The 19341-nt window shown below is 41.9% G+C and overlaps 1 protein-coding gene across 1 annotated transcript in view; it reads right to left on the reverse strand.

The window, feature by feature from the left end:
- LOC129101429 (protein diaphanous homolog 3-like) overlaps window positions 1-19341 on the reverse strand; it is a 157935-nt gene that overhangs the window by 70055 nt on the left and 68539 nt on the right. Inside the window, exons 21-24 of the mRNA XM_054611260.1 lie at window positions 16781-17020; window positions 14075-14204; window positions 6377-6501; window positions 2136-2300 (exon numbers count right to left, since the gene is read on the reverse strand). Coding sequence (XP_054467235.1) covers window positions 2136-2300; window positions 6377-6501; window positions 14075-14204; window positions 16781-17020 — 660 coding nt within the window. The remainder of the gene's footprint in view (window positions 1-2135; window positions 2301-6376; window positions 6502-14074; window positions 14205-16780; window positions 17021-19341) is intronic.

Here is a 19341-nt window from a genome sequence, read left to right on the forward strand (position 1 = left end):
GACAGACGCGGACAAACAAACATGCGCGGACGCACATACACAAACATTTTTGCAGGCAACGTGCCCACAGTTCAAGGCTCAGATGGCTTCAGGCAGTGGTCTGGAGACAGCGTGCACCTATTAGCACCGGCCTTGGCACAGCAGGGTAATGGCTGACACAGATTTGACCGAGAGGTTACGGTGCGGAGATTTACTGTATGCCTGCGTTCATTGACCCAGCCTTGGCTTCTCACAAGTTATGTCCGTGTGATGTTTCCATCTGAACAAATTGCTGAGCTAACGCAGGGAAATAAATAGCTACCTTGGGAGTTTTGACCATATAATGCTAGTCTTTATAACACTTGGCTTGTTCACCTTTTCACTGGCACAGTCATTAACCGGTATCAGAACATAAACGCTACAGCAGAGCTCGAGCCTGAACCATGGAGCTTTTTTCGTGCCAATAGCGCGTGTTATGTAATTGGCATTAAACATATTGAGGTTTGTATCATCTCCCCTGGGTCTGATTCGTATGTGAACACAGCCAGAGATGAACCGGGTTGTGGCTATTAAAGTGAGAAAAAGAATCACACCAAAAAGAAGTCCTGGTGTCCAAAGCAAACATAAAAAAAAAAAAAAAAAAAAAAAAAAAAAAAAAAAAAAAAAGAAACAAAGGAAAAGCAATCTGGGAACTTTTTGTTTGATGTTTGTCCGAGTTTCTTCGAGCATGTGAAGACTGTGTAGATACTGAGGTACTTTAGTCCCAGTTTAGATCTGACATACAGAAGCCAGCATAGCAGGATAAGTAGCAACTAGAAGAGCTAGGATATGAATTTGATCATAAAAGAAGGGACGAGGGCAGTGCTCACTAAATATGTTGTGCCTCATCATTAAAAAAGCAGTTTATTGCAAACGTAACTGTAAGTGAGGGCGCTCATGGGAGAGCTTGACACTTTTCATGTGGTGTGAAATTGTTAGCAGTTGGCTTAAACATGGATCAGTAGATCAGACAGGGCTATTATTCAAGATGTAAAAAAAAAAATGTATACTCCATCTACTGTACTTGTACTTGCTTCACAGCTAAACTTTTTTATCAAGTTTCTACGAATAACACATATGTGGAAAGCCTAAAAAGTACTGATCTTCTCAGGAGTGATGGTCGTACGTTTATTGGTTGGGCATCTAAAAGGTTTACAAAAACACAGTTGCTGTGTTTCTCAAAAATGATGTAGACTGCAGACCTATTTAAAACTGTCAGACTTGAACATTGTGTAGGGTATACTGGAAATGTCTAAATCAGATGCAAAAATTACACAAATGCATGGACAAAGCATTCGAGTACAATAAAGTCGAAGGCATATCTAATGATGTGCAGAAAAAAAAAGTCAAAGAGGCATGAAATTCATCCGTCTGTGTGAGGTAGATGTTAAGTTGGGGGTAGGGCAGGAACTTTAGTAGGCTAATTAGCTACTATTATCTGTCACACCCAGTGGCTTGTGCCACTAATCCTGCTGATTAAACACAGTGGGTCTCCACAGCTCCACAGCTCGCACCAGCGCCAGACTGATAAGGCCACAGAGCTCAGTGATGACATAAATGTCGGGGTGAGTCTGGACTACACAGGACTGGCACTGTTCTGCCTTGCTTTATACCACAGGACGCTGATGTGAGACTCACAAAAAAAAAAAAAAGAGAAGTTGAGAAGTTCTGCCTTGATGCAGCCCAAAAAAATAAAAAAGAGTAAAAGTTTAAAATCCAACTTGTTATTGGCATTTAAGGTTTAAGTCAGTGCTGTTCATAAATACGGATTTATTAAAGCAGGCCTATATTTTCAAATATCGTTAGTTGAGAAAATACACAAAATGAAAATACTGCCGAAACTCCAAATTATTGTTAATGATGTCTTTAAAGGATCTTAACAGCTTTTGCATTTATCACTTTTTTATGTCACAATGAAATCAAACACCTCTTATAATGCAAAACATATCAAGGCGCTGCCCAATTGAAAATCTACTCAAACAACCCTTAGCCACCTCAATGTTGATCAAAGTTCAACATTTACAGCAATAAGTACTTTTTTCCCTTCTACACGACCTCTCAGGAAACACAGCGTCCATGCTTCCACTACGGGTCAGTCTACGGTACAGCATACTCACACTGAACATGGCACGGAAGTTGCTGAGATCGGTGAACAGCTCCTCCACAGAGGTCTTCTTGGGATCAACGGCAAAGTACTCCAGCATGTTCTGATACAGCGTCTCCATATTGCTGTGCATTATCACCAGCTTGCCGTACTGCTCCCTGGCAACCTTGCTGAAGCTGTGAAGGTATTTGTCAAGGTCGCCAACACATCCGTCACATGTCAAGTGTTAATTACATGCTGCAGCAAATTAAACTGCTCCCTCTATTTGACAGCAATATAGGAAGCGTGGCGAAAAAAAATAAAAAAAAGTAAATGCATTCACATTTGTGGCCGTAAGGATTTAAAGCCGGAAAACAGATTGTCGGTGGTAAACTGCGATGTTGGCCTTAGGAGCTCTGAGACTGTCAGTCAGGTTACAACTACAGCGAGTTCACTGCTCTGACCTCTGTGCAGCCTGCAGCATCTGTGACTCATGTCTGGCTGCTGGCAATGTGTGTGGGTTTGTTTGACATGCACAAAATGAAATGCAAATATATTAACAGACATCAAAAAAGAAATGAAAAACATTCTACTCTGAAAAAAAGAGACCAACATTTTTACTGCACTCAAAGTTCAAACTGTTTAAAACTTCAATCTTCTCTGCCACTGCCATTTCAACTTATCAAATAAAATAACAATTTAATGAAAAGGTTTCAGCTTTTCTTTTCTTTTTTTGCACTTATTTCACAGGCAATGTAAACACGGCAGAAATTAATTAATTGCGCTCTGTGCACTGGTTTTGTGCCATGTTTTTGCTTTTCAGGCAGACTAACCCGGAGAATTAGCTTTTTTTCCCCCTACTGTGAGCACAGGAGCAATTACATGTCCTTGCACCTTAAAATGTCCCTAGAACAGTGTCAAGACCTGGTCCCCACAGACACGGATATATTCTACAACACACAGAAATCTACTGTAGCAAAAAATAACTAATTTTTTGAGATTGCCTGCACAGTAGAACGACTAGCACGGAAGGGCATCAAAAGGTCCTCCTGGTTAAACCTAGGAAAGCAAAGGGCAGCTCTGCTATGTTGGTACGTTTGTGGATGGTGTGTGGACAAGGACACACAGGTTACGGTTGTGTCAACATACGCTGCAGAGGTCACAGTGTCCGAGCAAAGTGGGTGGGAAAGGGAGAGCACTAATACACATCCTGCCTACAACCAGGGCATGATGTTAAGACAGTCTACTGTAAGTCACCACACACACACAATCATTGCTCTATGGAGAAGTAGAAAGCATGAAATTGCACGTCAAAAAATAACTTCACACATACATTTGAGATATTATTGGTTCTTTTAGGTTTGATTTTCTATTTCTATTTCTAAAAGCCTATCCTGAGCTATTTATTTGTACATGATGACCCTGTTTAATATAAATCAAAGCACTTGATGCATGACAAAATAAAATCTGGGCTAGAATCAGTTTGAACTCATCTGCTTCTTCTAAAAAGTCAGGGTAGCTTTCTGTGCAAATCAATAAAAAAAGAAAGAAAGTGTCCTTCACCAACAGTCTTACTAATGACCCCAACAACCTGGTCTCATGGCAGATAAGAAGCAAACTTGTCTGTCTGTCTGTCTGTGTGTGTGTGTGTGTGTGTGTGTGTGTGTGTGTGTGTGTGTGTGTGTGTGTGTGTGTGGTAGCACAATTATGTGGGCAGCCTCTCTGGCTCCTGTCGTGCCCCTCCATTACAGCTCAATTGATGGACCTATTTGACGCCTGGCCTCAGTTGAGTCTGGCTGTGGATGGGACTACCTATTCACAGCTGGGTAAATGCTGTTCAATAGGCACTGCTCCCAGATTGACTTGTCAGTAATATCCTTCCAAGCCAGAAGCTGCTGGAAAGAGGCACGAGGAAAGCCTGAGCAGGTGATGGAAGGCCAGAGAGGGAGAAAAAAGAATAAATAGCCGTGAGCCGGGGGTTGATAAGTATCATGGGGTGCAAAATATTTCTCCTCCTCCTGTTCCCCGCTCACCTAAAGTCGTCCCCTATTCCAGAGAAATCAGTGGTCCACTGCAGCTCGTTCTCGAGAATGTTCTGCTCACTCCTGCTACCTTACTGATCCTTTACTCTTTTTCTCTCCTTCATAAATCTTTTCTTCCATTCTTCATTTTGCTCATTCTACTTTCTTTCCTTCTCCTGTTCTCATATGCCATCTCAACAAGCTTAGTTTAACACTTGACCAATACCACTCACTGTATACTCAAGTGGCGCATTAAGTGATAATGGAATTTTCAATGTCACCGTTTGGCTGCTGACTGTAGGTTTTGTTCGGCGGAATAATGAGTGTCGCCGGCACGCTTCAGCTGCGGCTGAAGTCGTATCATCTTTAAAAGATGCTTCTTCAGGATGAGCAGTGGAACTTCAAGAATAAAAAGAGCTAATCTCTTTTGCCTTTGATCTAGTACTTTTAGATATCTTATGACCTGCACGACTGGTAAATCTTCAAAGGTTCAACTGAGTAATGTTCAGTAATGGATGGTGTTCTCTAATGTGGGATAATGGGAAAATGGTTCACTGTAAAGAGCTTGATTATCCAAACACGGCTTGCCAACATTGATTAGGAGACACATTTGTAGTATAGGTTAATAAAGTAATCGGGTTCATAATGAGAGTTAGAAACCTTCTTTTTTTTTTTTAACATTCTGCGCAATTAATTCCAATTACTTAGTGAAGTTAATTCAAGGGTGCACACAAGTCACCCACCTATGTTGCTTTAAGGAGATTCCAGGTTGTAGGTACAGAAAGAGACTATTCATAAGGCTACCAATAAAACTGTATTGGTTCTGCTGTCAACAAAAGTTGATTACAGGTTTCCGTTAAATGCGTGGGGGGACTAAAGTTCTAAAAATATGAGCACAGCATGGAGTGTGACGTTCTCATATGGATGGCCTCAGTGTAAATACGACATCTGAGCAGCCTAAGCGTCTACATTTGGATCATAAGACCTGATGAGCGTGTGCATGAAGCAGACTTTTGCTCTCTGTGGCTTAAAATTAGAGCCTTGACGCTCAGTGTTTTCATTTTTATTCGAGGCTTACAGTAAGATTCCAGATTTCATTTTCACATTTGATGGAGTTTTTAATCAGAGTTGCTTAAATGAGAAAAAAAAAAAAAAAAGAGATTCATGCCACCTGGAATTGCAAAGCAAGGTCGTGAAAGACAGAGCTGTCAAATCCATTCTCAGTGAACCTTTCCATGTTGCACTCAAGTTCTCTCCTAACTACTGTGGCACAAGCCATCAGTGCCTGAGCCCCAAGGCTATCGATCAAAACTACATGAAGGAGGCAAGGTACAGGGTGTATTATTGAACACACACTTACACACCTGGTCCGAGACACGCCTGTCAACCTGATCCACTGGAGCTGCCTCAACGTACAGTGAATAATTAACACCGCTGCCAGACAAGATATGGACAGCTGTCAACAAGTGGCGCTGAAGAGGGCAGAGAATTAATAAAGTAAAAAATTACATAAGTATGTGTTTGTGAATTGGTGCTTTTGTTTAATTATCATGAACTGACAATTGGACCCAACAAATTAAACTTGTTCTGTCTCCAGGAACAAACAACACTGACGTTTGTGACAGAAAGGCTGTGGAAGCTGTCCAGATTTCTCCCTCTCCCTTTCATTTTGAAGTTGCCCTCAGTTTGAAGTACCCTTAAAAAAAGAGAGCCGAGAGGAGTACTGGTACTAAAACTTGATTATGGAATGGGACGCCACTCATGACTTGTCCACATCATGGACTTGCATATATATATAGGACTGAGGGTGGGAGGACTCTTCTTGTCACCCATTCCTTTTGCATTTTAACAGGATATCAAACCTCTAGCGTTTTCTTATTGAGCAGATCGCAATGAGTTATAAAAAAGTGATGAACATTTTCATTTGGGGGGGGAGAGTCACTTTTAAAAAAGTTTTCATTTCAAAATGGCTTGGAGGGAGTCCAGTTTGAAGGGGACGGGACTTAAGTATTTAGCCAGTGTTTCATTATGTAAAGGTAAAGGTAATGGGTTTAATCAGCCAAAACTTCACAGTTCGTTCCTTCATACAATTCCTGTAGTTTTGAACTGTGGATGTTTTTTTTTTTAATTATTCATATACATTGGTGTTGACCTTTAACATATAAAAACTTGCTATTCAGTGTCAAATAAAAACACACATTTTTGGAATAATGCTCCAGAGTGGCGAGCGAACGCACGTGTGTGCAAAGGATATAGCCATTTTAGCGAAGAACATGTCGTTGGGGTCATCAGGGGAGGAGAAAGTCTCCAGATCTCTCTCCAGCTGCAGCAGCTGCCTCTCCATCTGCCTGAGGCTCTTTTCCAGATTCTCTGCAGACACTGACGCACGCCCACATAAATCAACACACACACACACACACACACACACACACACGCATTCGTAACAGCACGCACAAACACAACCACGTGCCGAGGAAATGTGAGGAAAGAAGCAGAGAGAGGACAACTTAATAACAGGTACAATCAAATGCATTATTATTTTGAGGGTCACAAAGAAACAGAGAATGAACAACACACACAAAACAAAAGAACATAACAAGGTAAAAAAAGAGAGAGAGAGAAGCACCAGCTCAGCTGCATAGAACGGTTACTGTGAGTTCACACTGTGCCAGGATCACCGTGGGAATAAACAATGACGGAGGAAAAAATAAACATCAAGTGAAGGCAAGTTCAATACACTGCTTTTATTATTCTTTTAGCCTTTTCTATGCTCGTGTGTATGTCGTGAACAATTAAATTCATACCAGAATACAATGCTCTTACTTAAACACTTATTGTAGTGAAAGAAAATGACCGTTATTTCCAGTAACACAAACAGAGTAACGGGTAGAACGCCCCTCATCCTTTGTCTTTGGTCTTGTATACAGGTACATGGATGGTGCAGGTGGCAGAGCGGGGAACACTGAGCCTAACTTTCTGTTAAGTTGGTCATGGCTGACACTTTAAGCTAGTCCCTGAATATAGCATATGGCTTAAATTACCCTGATTAGGCCCTGCTTGACAAAAAGCCATAAGCTGCTTATTTTTAAGTAGTTTCAAATGTCCCTTGATCCTAATACATTCTTTACGAGAAGGAGAAAAAAAAAAAATAGAGTGAACTTCAATGTAGCTAAGCTTCTCGTTGAATTCATAGCATAAAAGCCATTTGCTGATGGGAACAAACTGTCTTGCACTGACAAACACACAAATATTTTAATAAATGAGTCTGCAGCCGCAGAGATTTTGCACAGTTTCTCTTTAAAAAAGAAATGAGTGGCGTGTGAGTGCTGTCTTGTAATAGCAGGTGAGTGTGGGCATGTGAAAGTGCACACAGAACCACACAGTCATTCCAACGGCTGAGAGGAAAAGGCAGGCAGCACTTTTCATTCACCCGTCACTCATGATCGAGAGAGAAGACCAAACACGCATTAACAAAGACTTGCTCAGCTAACAATCACGACAGTACATCTGCTCTGTCTGTACCTGACAAATAATCACATCAGTTCTGTCTTACTCATTGCATGCTTACTTTATTCTCAAGACCTTTGTTTTTTTTTTTATGTTTTTCTGCCTTTTCCATTTCTCTGTCCCTCAGCCCCGGCAGTAATAGTAAAAAGTCAGTTATAGGCACTGGAAATGTCACAGCACACCATTCCTGTAAAAAATCTTGCCACAGAGTACATTGTGAGTGACCAATGGTGTCTCAATCAGGGCAGTATTCAGAGACTGGTTACGTGTGTTTGTTAAGAAATCACTCTGCCAATCTGGACGGGGAACAGAAACCTGTTTAAGCAGGCTTAAAGGAAAGGAGGATTTCAGCAGAAAGATTCCTCTTTTATTCTTTGTATTTTTGGAACAACTAGAGCAATTTGGAAGAGATACATCAGGGTCATACAGTTAAAGGTGCAATGTGTAACGTCAAGCCAAGACTTGGAGGATGCATTTCACTTCTACTGGGTCCATACAATCTTATCTAAGCTCATATTTATATTTTTAAAAAAGCAGACAACTAATTAACAGAAATCCAAAAACAGTCCAAATTCACCCAAACTGCTAAAACTCAGAGAGCTGGTCAAATAGATACTGCTGTCTAATAATCCATATGTGTAGCATCGGCCTTCAGTTTAGGTTAGCCATATGTGTTTGAGCCATTAACTGTGAGCTATACAGTTTGTGTATGTTTTATAATTAGTTAATTGGCAGAGAAACAAGAAACGATCCGCACCTCTGCTACATTCATAAAAGACGATAAATCTTTGACTGCATAATCAATGATAGCCAAACATCTGACCAATGCCCAATATGATTAGAATGAAAATGTCCAAAAGAGACATTTAAGTGAGCAATCAGAAACAGACAATTCCTTTCCGTTTCAATATTTCTCTCCTTTTTTTTTTTTTTTTTTTTTAATAGCCTTCTGCATAACCAAGCAACAGAAATCTGCTGAATGAGGTGTGGGCAGCGTGCAGAAGTGGAAGGAGGCCAGACAGGCAGTCTGTTAATAGAAACGATTAAAGCTCGGTGTTGCGCTGACTGAGAAAAGAGCAAGTGAAGGCGAGACAGAAAGCAAAACAGAGAGGGGTCTCCTCTTCTCTTGGCTTCCCAATCCAAAGTTGCAAGCTCTTGTTAATGAGGCTCCCCCAGGCAGCGAGGCATGCGACCAAGAAAAGACATGCAGGTGTTTCCAAAAAACCGATGGACATTAAAAACACATTCTTTTATTCCCCTTTTCATATCGGTGCATCATGCATGGTCCAAGCCCACAGCCAATCAGCTGCTAGAAAAGGCTCATATTCGAGGAGGAGAGAGCGTAGGGATTGTGTGGATACGGCGGTGTACGGAGCCTCTGCTGCTGACCAGTGAAGTAAAACGTCTTCAGGCTGCTTCATGAGTGGACAGTCAGGTTTGTTACAATCACTCTGAACTGTGCTTGGTGTTCTCTGTGTTTCGGTCTTTTTTATTTTATTTTTGATTTATTTAGGGTTTGCTGTGCCCAAGTGCTAGGAACGTATTCAATTCTGTTACGTGATATTGCAAAAGAAGTAGAAGATTATATGTATCTCACTGGTGAGAAAGTGAGACTGAGAGAGGCAATCATTTTATTTCATTTTTATTCTCCCTTTGCATTGAATATGGTTCACTGAGAAAGGCTTATATGCTACTGTTAATCATAGTTATGTTTTTATTCATTTATATAGTTTCATTAGGCTAATAGAATACGTATTTTACTGGCTTCGTTTCACCTAAGAGCAGTTGTTCATGATTTGATTGCGATGATTCTCCAGAGAAGGGGCTATATATTCCTAAAACTGTTGGGTTAGGGATTAAGGGGAGTGCTAAAATGTCACACAAATTATTGAATCTTGCTGGGGGAGCCGGGGACCAGATCCTTTGGTCCTCCTGCCGTCTGGAGACAGTAACAGTGGTCCCCTCCCACACAGGTACAGCTCTACCTGTTACACAGGTGACAACATGCTTCAGGTGAAAATCCGCCTGGGACTGATCAGGAGGGTGAGTGTAACAGCTGGAATGTTTTGTTTTACACACAGAAATGTGTTTGAAAAACAGATGATGCTGATGCTCTGTACGAACACACATCTGTCACAGACCACTTAGGAATTGCGAAATAATTGCTCTGTGGTACGGTGACAAGCAGATCCGGAAACAAAACACAAAAGGGTGTTTCCATGTCTTCTTTGTTCTGTCTGGCCACCCTGCTCCTACCTTCTGTGTGTGTGTGTGTGTGTGTGTGTGTGTGTGTGTGTGTGTGTGTGTGTGTGTGTGTGTGTGTGTGTGTGTGTGTGTGTGTGTGTGTTAAAGCATGAGTGATTTTATTAGCGGTGGGGCCTGAATGCCTCTGTGGTCCAGAGGGGTCGCAGACAGATATAGGATGTTTTAGAAGAATAATAACTGGAATATTTGTAGAGGTCAAATCCCCCCCATTGACATCATTTTATTACCCTGCCAAACCTGCTGTGCTATAAAGGAGACTGAGTGGAGCTCTCAAGCAGTCCCACTGCACACGGAGCTCCACTATGCATCATCCCTGTGATGTATGGAAATGAAGACTGGGGGGGAAAAAAAATGCAGATCCGCCTCTTGAGGCCAAAGCCTGACAAGTGTGACTAGACTGATGGTGCCAGAGGCTGGGAGCTGGGGACCCGTAATGCAAGAAATCCCCGTGCTCACACTCAACATGCTGAGCGTCGCCTACTGTACATAGTGAAATAGCATGAAGGTCACCGTATTGTGAGTCGCGGTGTGCTTTCAACCCGAGGCTCATCACTCAGGCCACATGTGGGAAAACAAAGCTTGAACCGCATATCATAGCAACACCTCAATATAGTTGAATCCTCCTTGATGACTCCTCGGGGCCACCAGCCTGGAAACAGAAACTAAACCTAAATAGCTTTTACCGTCTTTGGGAAACAAAATGTATGCAGACAGGTCTGTTTAGCTTTGCGCGTAGGATTCCAAGTACCGTATTTTCCGCACTATAAGGCGCACTTAAAAGCCTTTAATTTTCTCAAAAAACGACAGTGCGCCTTATAATCCGGAGCGCTTTATATATGGATTAATTCTGGTTGTGCTTACTGACCTCGAATCGGTGTTGTGTGGTACACGGCGCTCTGTCAACATGTTTTAGTAGACTTAGTAAACTACAAAGCCGCACCGCAGCAGCATCACGGCCACCGTAGTCAGGAGCGTCGCGGAGTAATACATACTGTGCTTCACCATAATATTACAGTGTGTGTGGATAAGGACCCCAACATGGCTCCTGTCAAGAGACACGCTTACGACACGGACTTCAAACTCAAGGCTGTCAGTCACGCAGTAGAACATGGGAATAGAGCAGCTGCGAGAGAATTCAACGTTAATGAATCAATGGTAGGAAGTGGAGGAAGTTTGACTGACTGACTGTTTTGTTTCGCTTAATGCGCCTTATAGTCCGGTGCGCCTTATATATGAAAAAAGATCGAAAATAGACCATTCATTGACAGTGCGCCTTATAATCCAGTGCGCCCTATAGTGCGGAAAATACGGTAAGTAGTAATTCTGTAATATTTGAAGATCTACGAACATTAACATGTCTCTGTGTTTGTCTGATCTCAGCATCAAGCTCAGCACCAAGCACCGCACCGCACAAACTGCCCTAATTTGCCCCCGAACATGACTGCTGTGTGCTCTGCATGTGCTTCAACAAAGGAAATAGGAACAGGAGAGAAAAGGGACAGCGAACAAGATTGAAAAAAAAAAACAGACTGACACATTGACAAGAAATACAGACAGATGGATGGACAGACACAGAGAGAGATATTGACAGACATAAACAGATACATGGAACATGAGAGAGAGACAGAGAAGCAGCACACAAGGGCTGCGTCTCCATGACAGGGGAAATAATGACTGTAGTGCTGAAAAGAAGAGAGCGGGGCAGAAAGAAGCAGACAGACACAAAGGAGCCCTGAACTAAGCTGCAGTTTTGCTTCCATGTGAGACGTGACTTGCAATGGGGGGGAACGAAGGCTGCGTCAGAAGACGGCGGCTTTTGCAAACTAGAAGCTCAAATCATTACCGCTACCTCTATTCAACCTTGTTTCATGCTCAAGTAAGCTCTTTGGTTGGTGTCTGTGAATGTAACACAGCCTTTAAGTGCGTCTTCAGGTCCTCCCGAACGGCTGTCAGGCCTGATGAAAAAAAAGCCACTCAAGAGAATCTATTTCAAAGACGAAAAAAAATTAAAAAATGCAATTTGTGTGTCTGAATACTAGATATGGGGAGATGAGACACTTAGCGCAAGAATCTCATAATGGTACGGACAAGCGGAGAGAAAGACAGTGACGGAGAAAGAACATTGCATCTTTATGGATGCAAATATACTCAGCTGGAGGCCCACGTGGTGAGGAGGTGGACAAAGCTTGAAGAGAGATCCAAGGAATGTGCTTCCCATTGATCTTGCCCTTGTACTTATGAGTCTCGGCCAAGAGCTTGTGGCCATGCAGCAAAGTTGAGAAAAAAAAAAATAGGAAAAAAAAGGAAACACTCAACAGGAGCATCATTATCCGCAGATTACTAAAGCCCCGGCGAAACCTGGAGGGGTGCTTACGAGGAAGAGTCCGAACAATAAAGTCACACATTTCATCCTGACTCTGTTTTCTCCTCCTCGCCCTTTCCTTCATTGCCCCCCGCTGGGAGTGGAGCAGTGGGTAAAAATCGCCTTTGGAGCAACAGGACACATGCTGTGACAGTATGGCCGCACGTATAGTTACAAACACAGACACACAAACACACACATAATGTCCACAGACTAGCGGTCGCTACTTCCTCCTGAGAGTTGCCAATGGCAATATGAACAAAGAGCATGACCGGGACTCCTCCGAGCACTCAGTTTGTTCCTGCTCGCCTGTGACCTTTACCATAGTCTGGATACACCGGCCAAAACTCACCTGTGTGTGTGTGTACGTTCGCGTGCGTGCTTACGCGTCAAATCAAAAAGATAAATTTGTATCAAAGCAACACGGGATCTTAAAAATTCATTCAAACAGGCCATCGCTCTTCATCTGAGCAGTCGCAGAGACCTGAAGTATTCTCTTGAAAAATGAAGCCTTAGCTCTTGTAAACGTGCTACAGCAAAAGATTAATGCGAGTATCAAACGGAGGTGCAGACATGCAGAGTGTAGCGTAGATCAAACACTAAACTGGTGAAGTACAATGCATGTTTACAGAATCAACAAGCATCTAATCCTAGAATAATCCCCAGGGAGCTCCAACAGTAGAAAGGTAAGAGTAAAGCTCAGAGTAAAACAAAGGGATAGAGGAGAGGAACGCTCCATTTCTGTCTAGGTAAGAACACCGACTGTAGGCCATTGTGTTTATGTATTAAGCTCTGTACACAACAACTTTGATAACTGCTCAAATACAGCCAAAACAAGTAAAAATGAAAAATGAAATCTAATATAAATTGGTTAGTGTTTGTGTTAATAGAATAAAATGTTTTCACTGAATCTCATTACCACTGTGCAGGGATCTTGAGCCCAGATTATGTCGCAGGAGCTCAGGTTAACTTACTTTGCTTTGCTTGATGGATCTGAATTTTCACTGATTTGATATGACGCAATGATAACATGTGATAAGGCTAATTATATCAGTAGTTTATATAACTGGACCGCCAACACAGCTCGTTATTTTCTCATTAGGCTCACTTTTCCCATCCTTATACACTGAAATTGTCCATACCATCACTATTGTTTATGTCAGGCGATAACCCTTGTAATGGCCACCGTGAAACGAGGAAGCAAAAGCCTCCTTTTAAAAAAAATATCTAAAATATGATTCAGTTTTGAGTTTGAACTATATGCTGTCAGTTGCCTAAACAACATGTTGAACAGAAGACAACATAACAGACAGACTTTTCTCATTTAATTTAATAAGTCTGGCTTCTTTGAGTTCCAGACAAACAGACATAACAGATCGGGAAAAAGTGTCTTTTGTTTGCTCAAAGAATCATCCGACTACTTTATTATTAATTTAGCCTTTGTAAGAACAGTTGGCAAAGCTTTGTGGGCAAACAACACCGGGGATGGTGATTTGACAGGGTGTGGAATTAACACCAGCATTAACTAACATAAAAGCATTAATCACACCGGGTTTCACCCCAGGAAAAGTAGGAGGTAGATGCTGTGTTAGAATTAACAAGAAGCAACGCGGATGTTGGCGGGTAATTAGAGCAGTGATCCTTGCATGCTTTAAAAGAGTCGCAATAAAAGTACCTTGTTGCAGCAAATCAGTCTGTTTTTATACAAGACCTAGTCTGTTATTTTTTTTTGTTTACAAGACTTAGGAAATATACCAAAACCGTTCAGTGAGTGCATGTGTGTGGATGTTTGTGCATAAGGGTAATAATCAACTTTACCTCTGCTGGATCGGTCCACGTGCTCCAGGTCTTCAACAAACTTGATCACATCTGGGAATTCCTCCTCGCATACTTGCGCTAGGAAATGGAGTAACGTGGTCTTTTGGTCCGCTGACTTCGTGTCCTTTAGCTGTAGTAAAACATATACACAAAGTTACACACAAAGACTTATGGTAGATAAAAGATGCATTTAATTTCAGTTCCTTTCGTCTCACGTCGTTTGCCAAAAGATTCGAATGACTTGGCAATAAAAAAAATAAGCTCTGATTGGGGAGAGGCTGATTGCATATTTGGCACTATGTAGTACCTTGGAGTCCCCTTGTCCCTTAAAATGTCCCAGGCCATCCCTAACTCTATGAGTAGAGGAGGGGTGTGTCGGGTCTGTGTTTGATGGACAGCAGCTGGCGGGAACAAGAGACAAACTAAACAAAACTTGTGCCGTAGCCTGCAGACGGCGGGTTGATGTTGGTATTTGAAGAGTAAGGAGCGTACCAGCATCTACCTGGACCGAAGTGACATTTGGAGGTACGTTTTGATCGGGTATAATGTGCTGCAGCTGAGCGGTCAAATGGATATTATAGATATACAGTAGATAAATTAGAAAAGGTAGAATACTTAAAAAGGAAAGATAATGTGGACTGCTTTTCAAGGTTTGGGGCTCAGATGTCAAGCTCAGTGTACCCGTCCGCTCTGGCCATGATAGAACACTGGTGTTACTGCTTTACACAAGATTTGATTTGCTGTGACTTTGTAAATGACCTTGTAAATTGATGGACCTTGTATGGTCACCTTGTTTTAATAATGTTTTCTGAAATATGCTGCTGTTAAGCACTTTGTGACTTATGTTTGTGAAAAGTGATTTATAAAAAATACTGAATTTACTGAATTACTTACTTTACTCTGACGAATTACGGCCTCTACGTGACCTGAACGGTACTCCGTCAAATGAATGGAAAAATTGGGATGCAATCATAAAACCCAAAAGTATATTTGATTTCAGAGTTATTTTTATTTTAGTAGAGAAGTTACAAGATGTTTTGTGTTCTATAACCGTATCTACAGGATGTTACGAGCGCTTTATTCGGCTTCCGTAGGTCCCTTCGGTAGCTGTTTGTTGACAGTGCTACAGATGATTTCATATCTTGTACTCATGCAGCAGCATCATATTCAATGCGTGATGACCTCTTCCGCGCTTTGTGCCTCTCTCTCATGCTCTCTCTCTCTCCACCACACGCCACAATTTTTCACTTTCCCTGATAAATTTCCATCATCACTCTTTTACAGTCTAATTCAAAGATGTCTCTCAGTATCCGCGCCAAACATCCCTCCCGTGGAGTGCGTTGCTGTATATCTCTCTAGGTGATCTATTGGTAGACAGCAGCGTACTCAGCCCTGCTGGGTTTAATCATGTTTGTATTATCTCCTCTCATCAAACATTCTCATCTCTCTTTTCATTTCTGTTGTGCCAATTTTTTTATTTTCTTTTTTCAAAAGCTTCAAGTGCTTGCTCACAAAAGGCCCCTCTCTGAATTTAGATGGATGGTAATCATAGTTGACAATGTAAACATTTAGCTTTTTCCAGTTGGGGCTGGGTGCAATTTTCCTGTGCTGTGGAGTGTGCTGTGGAATTAAGTTGTCAAACTCGGGGGGGGCTCTGACATCCACGCACACCTTGGTCGCGCAACATGCCAGCAGGAGGGTAGGCAAATAAGACACGCCAGGAAAACAGCGGCGTTGCAAATGTGATGAACACAAAACACATTGCTTCATAGACTTAAAATGAATTGACAAATGATGACGCTAATAAAAACCAATCCATCATGATTTCAATGAGGTACGAAAACCCATGTTTGTGAACGCACATGCACTGGTGTTTATGTGTTTATACGAGCATAAGTTCCCAAGTCGTACAGGGCAGAGAGGTGGCAGTGATGAATGGCTGCGGTGGGTTGTTACTGGGGAAACTGCAGCGAGTGTGCCAACAGCTGTAAAGGCAACCACTGGGGGAGCCTCTATACTTCAGGATTACACTCTGTTCACACCATCACTATCATACAGGGAATTCTGTCCTCATGCCATTTAAAACCAAAAGGTGTAGCTTTCTGCTATGTTCGCTGCCCCCACAAAGCATGGGTAGTCCTGCCGGGCGCAAAGACTTTCAAAGGGATACTGGCCGCTGCCTCGGTTATCTATTCAGAGCAGGAGAATGAGAATGAAGTACCCCCTGGGTTCGGCTGCTTTGATAGATGCCAGCAGATAGAGAGAGAGAAAAAAAAAATGTCTTGTGGAGTTGATGGTGTTCATTTAAATGAGAGAGTGTCAAAGTAATGTCTAATCAAAGCCACGGTGACATAAAAAGAGGAGAGGAGAAAAAGCATTAACATGTATATACATAGAGGCCGAAGGACTCTGTGAAACATGCGGCGACACAAGAATATATACGTACAGGAATGTTGACACAAAATACAAAAGAACAGAATGAGAAGATTTTAGTCTTTCTAGCTCCATCGTTTTTTTATAATAACTTTATATTGCTGCCACTATAGCGCAACTACAAACAAGGCTGCGTAAAATCTATAGAAAAAGTTATTATTTTATTTCCTTGAACATGCATCCCTCATGTTGGACCCCTACCACTGGAGGGATTAGGGGTTCCTACTGCATGTGGACAGATGACTGTATGGTCAGCATTTCAAACCCCCTCACCTTGCAGAGGGAACTGAGGTCGAAGCCGTACGACTGGGCGTTTCGAGAGCCTGCGTTCATGTAATTCCCCAGCAGCAGCACCAGCTCCAGCAAGCGGCCGAAGGAACGGCTCTTCCTGACCTCATCGCATGCGGCGTTTACCGCCAGGATATCCGGACGCAGGTTGTTCACCTGCTCCTCAAACTGCAGCCGGAAGAGGAGGTGGTTGAGGCGAGGACGCAGCCGCTTCACACTGCTCATCTGGGAGAAAGGGGGAACGGAGATGGGGGAATTGTAGAAAAGACAATAAAACAGGAGTACAGAAAATGGTGTCCAAAATGAGTTAAAAAAAACTGACAGAACATAGTTAAACTTAAAATAACTACAATCACACTTTTGACCGGTCTTATGTTCAGCCGATCTAATTTAAAACACATTTATGCAAGCGGCATGCTGGAAAGTGTTGCTAGGCAGTAGTAATAGATGCTGGCACTGATTTGATTTGGGACCCAGGTCTGGTAAGTTAATTGTGGAGTTAGTGTCCATATAGGGCAGGCAGCGGAGGGGGTGGAATATACAATAGGCTGCCTTGGATTACCACTCTCACACAATTAGAGAAAATTGGAAAATATTGCATTGGGCCCAGGGCCTGGCCACAGCAGTGATTGTGTGTGTGCGTGCGGGGCAGTGGGGAGGGGCACAGGTTCCAATTGTCTGTTTCGCACAACAGCTGGCTATGCGGTTTGATGTCCTCCATCAAGGGTTTAATTATAGCTACTGTAATGTTATCAAATGACTATTTCAGGCAGTGAGTGAGAGAGCATGCGTGTGTGTGTTTGTATGGGAGGAAAGTAAAGAGAGGAAGCGGGGCAGGAGAAGAATATGACAAAATTGAGAAGTAGCGAAGGTTTTAAGGAACCAAACATGGTGCTGAAAATGGAGCCCAGAGATGGGATAAATTATGTGATATGGACGTTGTAATAGAGAGAGAAAATAATCAGAGGAAGATGGAAAAATGCAAGAGAGGGCCTTCAGAGTAAATGTGTTCAGCTGTTGTGTCGATAATACGGCTTTCAGCGGTCCAATTGAAAGAGGGGCTCTAACATAACAAGATTAACTTTAAAGAAGAGGTTATAGAATATATAGAATGTCTGGTGTATTGCAGAGTCATAACAAAATGAGGTGTTAGGACGGTGAGGGGGAAAAGACAGTTTTGTTTATAATATGTAGATTTATCTCATGCTATCAAGAGAAATTATGCATCGTATGGACAAAAAAAAAAAAAATTAATGTGAGTAAATATTTGGAAAACATTTCTCTGTGGCATGTCAAAACAATTTAAATCCCAGAAGAAAGACTTTATTTCAAAGTCCTGCCACTCATAAGGTCTGTGACTGCATTTGAACCAGCAGGATGCTCGTGCTGTTAAACAGTGTGAATCCTTAGATCTCAGGGATTGAAATTAAGTTTGTAAGTCATCAACCATCACTGACATGCAGCAATAACAGCTACTGTGATGCATAAAGTTGACTAGTAGAAAGGACATGTGCTTTAATCACGTGGGGAAGCATGGCTATGAAAAGGTTGAGTGCATTTATTTTTTTTTCAACAATGCAATCAGATCTATTCACTGCTAAACACTACTGTACTCAAGGTAAAGTTCAAATGAAGCATGACGGTGGTGGACATGAAAGGAAAAAAAAGATAAAATGCATGTGTTTGCACAATGGCAAATTAAAAATTCCCTTTGAACCTGAGCTTTTCTGATAGGTGAAAGCACACAGGCCTCCTTGGGCCCACGCAGGCACAGAAGCAAAACACTGTTATATAAACAGGCTCTTCTTTGTTCTATGTCTCCCTGATGAACCATACACAACAGCTGAGCATGCTCTTTTTTTTTTTAACCCCCCCCCCTTATCCTCCCTCCCAATCAACCACTCAGTCCCTGCATTTTCATTCAGTCATACGATTCCCTTTCATGGGTTTTTACAAAACAGGTGGGTGCGCTGGCCGTAAAGAAGGAGTTTATTCCACATTTTGTCGGTAATTTGGTCGCTAGGCAGAAACACAAAATACACAAAAAGCTCAACACTGCTCATGCATAAATCTGAATAAACCTCCTTTGAAAAGTCTTTAAGAAAACGATGCAGACATAATTAGACAGCAGTGCTGCTCTTTAATGTGCATAAATTAGTGCTGAAGTCTACAGGTGTCCCGTCTTTCCTCTTAAGGCTTAAAAAGATAGAATTTTAAAAAGCCCAGGATTAAGGATATTCATATGAAAGTGCTCCATTTGTGTGTGAGTGTGTGTGTGTGTGTGTGTGTGTGTGTGTGTGTGTGTGTGTGTGTGTGTGTGTGTGTGTGTGTGTGCATGTTCGTAGGAAAGGGAAAGATTGGATGCAAACACAAGACAATTTACATTTCTATGATGTTAATACAATAATAAACCAGTTTTATAAAACTGTGGACACATAATTATGATCTGTTAAACCACTTAATTCATAGTACACTGTATTTCAACTTAATTGACAGCTAGAATATTTACTATCAGAGGTCCCGGAACAACAGAAAAACTACAACAT

The sequence above is a fragment of the Anoplopoma fimbria genome, chromosome 2 (assembly GCF_027596085.1).
Source record: "Anoplopoma fimbria isolate UVic2021 breed Golden Eagle Sablefish chromosome 2, Afim_UVic_2022, whole genome shotgun sequence".
NCBI lineage: Eukaryota > Metazoa > Chordata > Actinopteri > Perciformes > Anoplopomatidae > Anoplopoma > Anoplopoma fimbria.